General features: G+C 33.8%; 1 protein-coding gene across 1 annotated transcript; it reads left to right on the plus strand.

Moving 5' to 3' along the window:
* The first annotated feature begins 941 nt into the window (after window positions 1-941).
* Window positions 942-4,286, plus strand: LOC127093713 (pentatricopeptide repeat-containing protein At2g37310). The gene is made up of 2 exons (XM_051032626.1): window positions 942-3,438; window positions 3,811-4,286. Exon 1 carries the CDS (start codon window positions 1,044-1,046, stop codon window positions 3,048-3,050), a length of 2,007 nt encoding a protein of 668 aa, XP_050888583.1. The 5' UTR covers window positions 942-1,043; the 3' UTR covers window positions 3,051-3,438; window positions 3,811-4,286.
* The last annotated feature ends 3,440 nt before the right edge of the window (window positions 4,287-7,726 follow it).

The raw sequence follows: 7,726 nt of genomic DNA on the forward strand, positions 1-7,726 counted from the left end.
CTTCTCATTATTTTTCATGTTGAGATTCTCATACTGCTTACGTAGAGACTGAAGCTTCACCTTCTTCACTAACGCATCACACTATAGCAACATACCAGTGTGTCCCACACAACCTTCGCTGTTGTTGAATCAACAATCTTCTTAAACACGTTCAAATCCACACATTGATGGATATAGAACAAAGTCTTTTGATCTTTCTTCCTTATTTCTCCATGCATGTTTCTTTGTGCTTCAGTTGCATCTGTTGCAACAGTTGTATAACCCTCATTGGCGAGATCAAGAACATCTTGAGCGGCAAATAACAAATGCATCTGAATCATCCATCGATGCCAATTATTCCCATCAAAGACTGGAAGTTTTATGTTCAAGCTACCGTTTCCACCGTTCATCTTCGTTCTTGTGCAAATTCACTCAAGAAACTCACCAGCACTCGTGTTTCCCAATTCCTCAAAATCAAGAAATGTGATTCTGTTTCGATTTAGATCTTCAATTCACTGTGAATTAAATGAGCAGAATCAATCACACACGTCTCACGTACACTTGTGTTTCTCGTTTCTGAATCTAAATCGAAGCTCTAGATACCAATTATTGATGCACATAGTTGAAGATGAAGAAGGTGATGGAAGAAAAGAATTATAATTCTAACTGAATGTAAATTCAGATTATATACAAATTCAAATCTAAAATGAAACTCAAATGCAGTCTAAACTTAAATAACACTTAAATAAAATGTAACTAACTACTTAAATTTGAATTACATTTTAACACTTAAGTCTTTATGCTGATATTACCACTCAAGTAATCCTTCGATTTTAACAAATTGATTTTCATCTAAGCATTACATTTATTAATTAGCAAGGTAACATAATGAATTCAAAATCAGAATTTACTTTTTCTTTTAGGCAAGAATTTGTTTTTCTCATATGACAAATGTACAAGAACTAATAAAAATAATTTATTAAAAAAAAGTAATCATTTTTTTTGTTTTAACCATTTGAATCTTAGTTATTCAAAATTCAACCCAAAATTCCCACAATGATGAAATGAAGATCCGTAATGCGGTGGCGCTTAACGTTCAATTTCAAACACAACCCACCCCCTACAGAAACCTCTTTAAAACCCTCGGCGGAGGACTCGACGTCGCCGCCTATGGCTCCACCATTCAACACTGCACCAACCACCGCCTCGTCCGTCAAGGAAAACAGCTCCATGCGCGCCTCTTCCCATTCTCCATCATACCCGACAATTTCCTCGCCTCAAAGCTCATCACCTTCTACTCCAAATGTAACCTCACACCAGAAGCTCGCAACGTGTTCGACAAAATTCCCCATAAAAACACATTCTCCTGGAACGCCATGCTCATCGCTTACTCCTCCAACTCCTTCTTCAACGACGCGGTTAACCTCTTTGCATCGTTCGTTTCCTCCACGGACACAGGTGTATCTCCCGATAACTTCACCGTAACCTGCATCTTGAAGGCACTACCCTCGTCTTCTTCGTCGTCTCATAAATCAGCAGAAGGGATTCACTGTTTTGTTCTTTGCCGCGGATTCGACTCAGATGTTTTCGTTCTCAACGCGTTGGTCATGTGTTATTGCAGGTGCGGTAGGACTGAAATGGCGAGGAAGGTGTTTGATGAAATGACAGATAGAGATATCGTGACATGGAACTCCATGATTGGTGGTTATTCTCAGAGTGGATTATACCAAGAATGCAAGAGATTATACTTGGAGATGTTAGGTGTGGAAGGCAAAGGGATTGTACCAAATGCAGTTACTATTGGTAGTGTGATGCAGGCGTGTGGACAATCAAAGGATCTTTCATTTGGAATGAAAGTTCATCAATTTTTGAAGGATAATGGAATTGAGACGGATGTGTTGCTTCATAATGCTGTAGTTGCTATGTATGCAAAGTGCGGATGTTTGGATTATGCTCGTGAGTTGTTTGATGAAATGAGTGAAAAGGATGAGGTTAGTTATGGATCGATTATTTCTGGGTATATGATTAATGGGTTTGTAGACAAGGCTTTGGATGTTTTAAAGGGAATGGAAAACCCTGGATTGAGCACTTGGAATGCTGTGGTTTCGGGTATGGTTCAGAATAACCAGTTTGAAGGGGCGTTGGATTTGGTTAGAGAAATGCAGGGATTTGGTTTGAAATTGAAGCCAAATGCTGTTACACTAGCCAGCATTTTTCCTTTGTTTTCGTGTTTCTCAAACCTTCGAGGGGTGAAAGAGTTACATGGTTATGCAGTCAGAAGAAGTTATGACCGAAGTATATATGTAGCAACTGCCATTGTTGACACTTATGCAAAATTGGGGTTTATTCACGTTGCAAGGCGGGTTTTTGATCAATCGCGGAGCAGGAGCTTGATAATTTGGACTGCAATTATATCTGCTTATGCTGCCCATGGAGATGCTAGTTTGGCACTTGGTCTGTTTGATCAGATGCTAGATAGAGGAATTCAGCCGGACCCAGTGACATTAACTTCTGTGTTGACAGCTTGCGCTCATTCCGGGCTGGTGCATGAAGCTTGGAATGTCTTCAATGACATGCCTTCAAGATGTGGGATTCAACCTGTGGTGGAGCACTATGCCTGCATGGTTGGTGTTCTTAGTCGAGCTGGAAAGCTCTCGGAAGCAGCAAAGTTCATTTCTGAGATGCCAGTTGAGCCAACTGCTAAAGTTTGGGGTGCTCTGCTGCATGGAGCTTCTATCTACGGGGACGTGGAAATGGGAAAGTTTGTTTGTGATCATTTGTTTGAGATTGAGCCTGAAAATACAGGGAATTACATAATTATGGCAAATTTGTATTCACGTGCTGGGAGATGGGGAGAAGCTGGTAAGATTAGGGAAATGATGGATAAAATTGGATTGCAGAAAATCAGGGGAAGTAGCTGGATTGAAACGAATGGAAGGTTACTAGAGTTTATTGCCAAGGACATGTCAAATGAAATGTCTGATGAGATTTATGCATTGCTGGAAGGTTTGCTTGGTTTGATGAGGGAAGAAGGATATATCTTGCAGGAAGAGTTGGATTATGAGATGTGATCCTAGTTTCCATTGAAACTGAGTAGCACTCAACTTGTCCGTTGTATGTGGCCAGAACAAAAAAAAGGACATTCAATCTCAGAGGTGTGATGTGTTTGAAAAACACCCAAATTATGGTGGTAAATCACAGTGGCAGTTGTCCACCTCTCAACCAAACACATGCTTGTAGCAATTGTATGGAAGGTTTTTAGTTGCGGTTGTGACCGTGGTCGTGAATATTGCAGATAACCGCAATTAAATATTGAGAATGCAGCATTCAAATATAGTTGCTTGCATTCATAGAACATCAAAATGTTCAATGTCGTGGTCACAAACTTTTGTTTAAACCCTACATCTATCTCAATGCTCTGCAAAAATGTCAAGCTGAACTAGGTGCTTTGGGCTATAGGTATGAGCCCTCCCCTCTGTTGAGTATCATTATAAAATTTATGTCTGTTGATAACCCAAGAAGATAGATAAGCAGGGCTAGAAATGTTTAGCTTCAAACCTCAATCAAGGTATATGATCAATTTTATTTTAGGTGAAAAAGAATAGAAATTTTATCTATGCTTTCTTCAGTTCAGTCAATATTGCATTATTGATAAATCAGCTCTTATTTCCGACATATTGATCTGAATCTTGGTGTTGGTTGTGACTCAACTCTGCATTTTAGTAGCAAAAACTTTTTCATGGGTTAGCACTAATACTATTGATAAACACTTGCTTGATAGATGATTATACCAATTTCATAATTGAGGTTAACCGGTTCTCCGCATTTCAGGTTGAATTTTTTTTCCACTTCAACTTTATGGAATTGAGATTGATACGGCATGGAACGATGAGATGGCGACTAACATTTTGTGAAAAATTGGAACCAAAAAAGATAATATATGTTGACAGTGGCTCCACGTATATGATTTTTTTAGAAACCACCAAATTGGTGAGATGAGGCATTGGAAGGAACGCATTATGCATTGATTTTGGTACAGCCAGCCAGCTGTAGTAATTGAATAATCATAAGGAAACATACTAGTACTATTTGTTTGATATTTTTAGTATTTTATTGAGGGGTTTCTATTGGGTTTACCTTTTTCTTTTGAAAGCATCTATGCATGATATTTTCATATTAATTTTACAAGTTTCCTTTTTACCATCTTTAATTCATTCTTGTCTTTTCTTTCTAGTTAAGCATCCAATATCTGTGAAGTATATTTTCCTATAATCATAACACGGTGGCCAACTAATGTTGTTCTTCTTCATAGCAGGAATCACTACTTGATCTTATATTTTAATGTTTTGGTCTAGAATACCATCATCAGAAAAGTAAATTATCCTTTCCACACTGGCACCAGGTAGTACTAGTAACTTGCAATAATAGTAAGAAAACATTAGATGCATCATGAAATGAGCATGTGGGCATGTAAATAATAGTTAAAAGTGAGAAAATCTATGATGAGTAGAAGGCATAAAGATGTCTTATTCTTTACGCTGGAGTTGCATTATTGTTTTGGTTGGTTTGATTTACAAGGGGACAAGAGCAACAAACCACAACATGGGCCATACGGTTGGAAATGAAAATTTCTCTTCTGCTTGTTTTTGTTGACATTAACCAATTCAGTCGAGAGACAGGGTTGAGAAGATAACGAAAAGATTAAGAGCGAGAAACGTGCTTGAACTGGACATTAGCAAAAAGACAATTAAGTTCACTGTTGATTTATTTATGAGAAAAATTGTATTAATCATTAATGAAAGTAGAAGGTATAACAACCCTTACAAACAAAATATGACATGCTTTGTAAGCATATTGAATTAAGAGTTACCCCACCGATCGAAAAATACAAAACTGTCACACAATTGTTAGTTCTACCACATTTTCTACTGCCCTCAAAGCAATGAGGACTGTTATCAGAAATCTGAAAAATAGTGTATCAAACAAATTACAAAATATATTTTAAGTAGCTTTTCTTTTAATTTGTGGAGAGAAACTAATAACAAAATAATCAAACCTGTATTTATATACTGTGTTAAGTGTACAGATATCATCAGGACTGTCCCGAAATTTTGAGTACTCCGTCGAAATTATGATTTTGATGTCCTTTTTCTTAATTCATAATTTTTTTTACTAGATTTATAAATCATATAATCATAAATATATAATTGTAAAAAATTACATTAATATTGAAAAGTTTAAATCAAATCAAAACTACAATAAAATTATGACAAAAGTAGTTATAATATATCTATCAATTTGAATATATATTAGTAGCATTCCAATTCCCATGCTAGATGCAACATTCAGCTATTAAGCTTTGAATATCATCCTCCTAACACTTTTTGCTGCAAAATCACCAATAATCGGATCAAAATCAAGATTTTTTAAAAACCTTCTTCAATTGAAATCAAAGCAAGATTATTTAATCTAATATGCGAAATGTCAATCACAAATAAGATTTTAGCAATTCTAATTTTGAAAAGAGAACTTAATATCATAAAATTAGATTTTAATTCAACTCTTAAAATCTCTATGATGACTTTTAATTCTTCATATAAAATTTCACCATCAAGATCATAAGAATTGTCATGTTTCAAATAAGTTTCAAGATTTATGCCAGACAATTTCAAGTTCTAATCAGAAAATGACTTAAGTCTTTCAATATTAAAGAAAAATCCAAAAATAAAATCCAAAAATATTCTCATAAAAATTCATCTAAAACGCCATTTAAGATTTTACAACAATTTCAATTTGTTTCTTTCTTTTTTGCTTTTGATGACCAGAAAGTTGTTTTCTATACAACATTTCAACAACTCAAAAAACGCAAACAATAAACCTATAAATATAATGAATAAATAATAGTAATAAGTTACTAAACAATAACACTGGATTTTTTATTGTTGGCTTGACTCTAAACCTCAACTAGATGCCCCAACGACCAAAACAAACCCACATCTCTATTGTAGATACAAAAAAGTATCAACATATGAAATATGCATTAATAAAGAAACTAACTAACCAAACTACAAAACGTGTACAATAGCATAATATAACAAATTGATAAAATTATAACCAACATAATCGATAAAGAAAATATACTCACATAGTCGATAAGGGATCTCCTCAAATGTAGATAGAAGAAAGGGGACGAAGGAGATAGGTACTAAAAAAGTTTTTTTCCGCCAAAATGTTAAAAGTCTAATGTCATTTTGACTAATTTTAGATTTTCTATTCTTATAGTGAATCACATTTATGTGAAGATTTTTTTTTGACACAATTTATGAAAATATTTTTTTTGACATAATTTATGGAAATATTTTTTTGGTACAAAATGAGAATGATTTTAATATATTAATAGTTACTTTATTATTATTATATATTATATATGATATGTCATATGTGAATGAATCCAAGGTTAATTCTTTTATTATATATATATATATATATATATATATATATATATATATATATATATATATATTATATATATATATATATATATATATATATATATAAAACACAAAATGGATGCCCCTGAAAAAAAACTGGTGTCCTGTGCCACTGTTCCTCCCGGACACCCTCCGAGAATCCCTTGAATATATTTTATGCAATGTGATTGATTTCTTCCGTATAAAATTGAGTTTTTTTTGACATTCCATACAACTTAAAAATGTAGGTGATATGCTAGGACTTTTTTTCTTTAGGTGTTCTAGATGATGATAAATATTATAAGAAATTTTGGTATTGATTAGAGGTGTTTAAAACCGAATCAATCAAATAGAAAATCATAAATCAAATCAAATTGAAAATCATAAAAAATTGCATTTGGTTCGGATGTATTTGAGCAATATTTTAATAAAACTGTGCGGTTGGGTTTGGTTTGATTTGCGATTTATATTTTACAAATCGAACTAAACTAAATTAAACTGCATTATGTTACAACCCAAATTTCACTTAAGTCACATCCAACCCAAACCTAAACCTATTATGCCTTAGCCTTACGATTACAAATGACTTTTTCTTTCTCACACTTAGGGTTTCAATTTCAGCATTCTCAAATCTCTCATAGGGCAGTATCACGTCTTCTTTGTCAAATACATCTTGCATCTTCTTCTCTAATCTCTACTCTCTTATATTCTTTCTTTTTCATCTTCTCATTTTTATGCCACTGTTCTCTCTCACAATTTCGTTTTTATCACATCTCTTCTTCTCTAATATCTCTTCTCTTATGTTCTTTTTTTTTCATCTTCACTAATCTCTCATCTCCTCTATTTTTTGTTTCCTTTTAATATTTTTGATATTGTTTTATGCTATTGTTTTATGTTTATTATTTCACTTTTGTCTAATTTTCTTTTTATATATTAAATGAGAGGTTGTTGTCCAAATATAATCAGTTTTATTGTTAATTGGTAGTGTATGAATGACTAAATACAAAGTTATGTTGTCATCTATAGGTGTATGTATGACTCAATAAAAAAATTGTAAAAGACCAAACCAATCGAGTCAAACCAAACCAATATGGTTTAGTCCGGTTTTATTTCTAAAAGTCAATCGAATCAAATCAATCCGTACGCTTTTTCTCTTGCGGTTCGGATGACTTTTAGCGTCAAAACCGCACAAATCAAACTGCAAACATCCGTAGTATTGACAGTCTCTGATTTTTATCCGATGATGGGGTGTTCTTCCAAAGAATATGACGATCAAG

Source organism: Lathyrus oleraceus, chromosome 6 (genome assembly GCF_024323335.1).
Source record: "Lathyrus oleraceus cultivar Zhongwan6 chromosome 6, CAAS_Psat_ZW6_1.0, whole genome shotgun sequence".
Lineage (NCBI taxonomy): Eukaryota > Viridiplantae > Streptophyta > Magnoliopsida > Fabales > Fabaceae > Lathyrus > Lathyrus oleraceus.

Bases quoted from the DNA above. Each gene is read 5' to 3' on its own strand.
- LOC127093713 (XM_051032626.1), top strand. From the start codon at position 1,044: ATGAAGATCCGTAATGCGGTGGCGCTTAACGTTCAATTTCAAACACAA.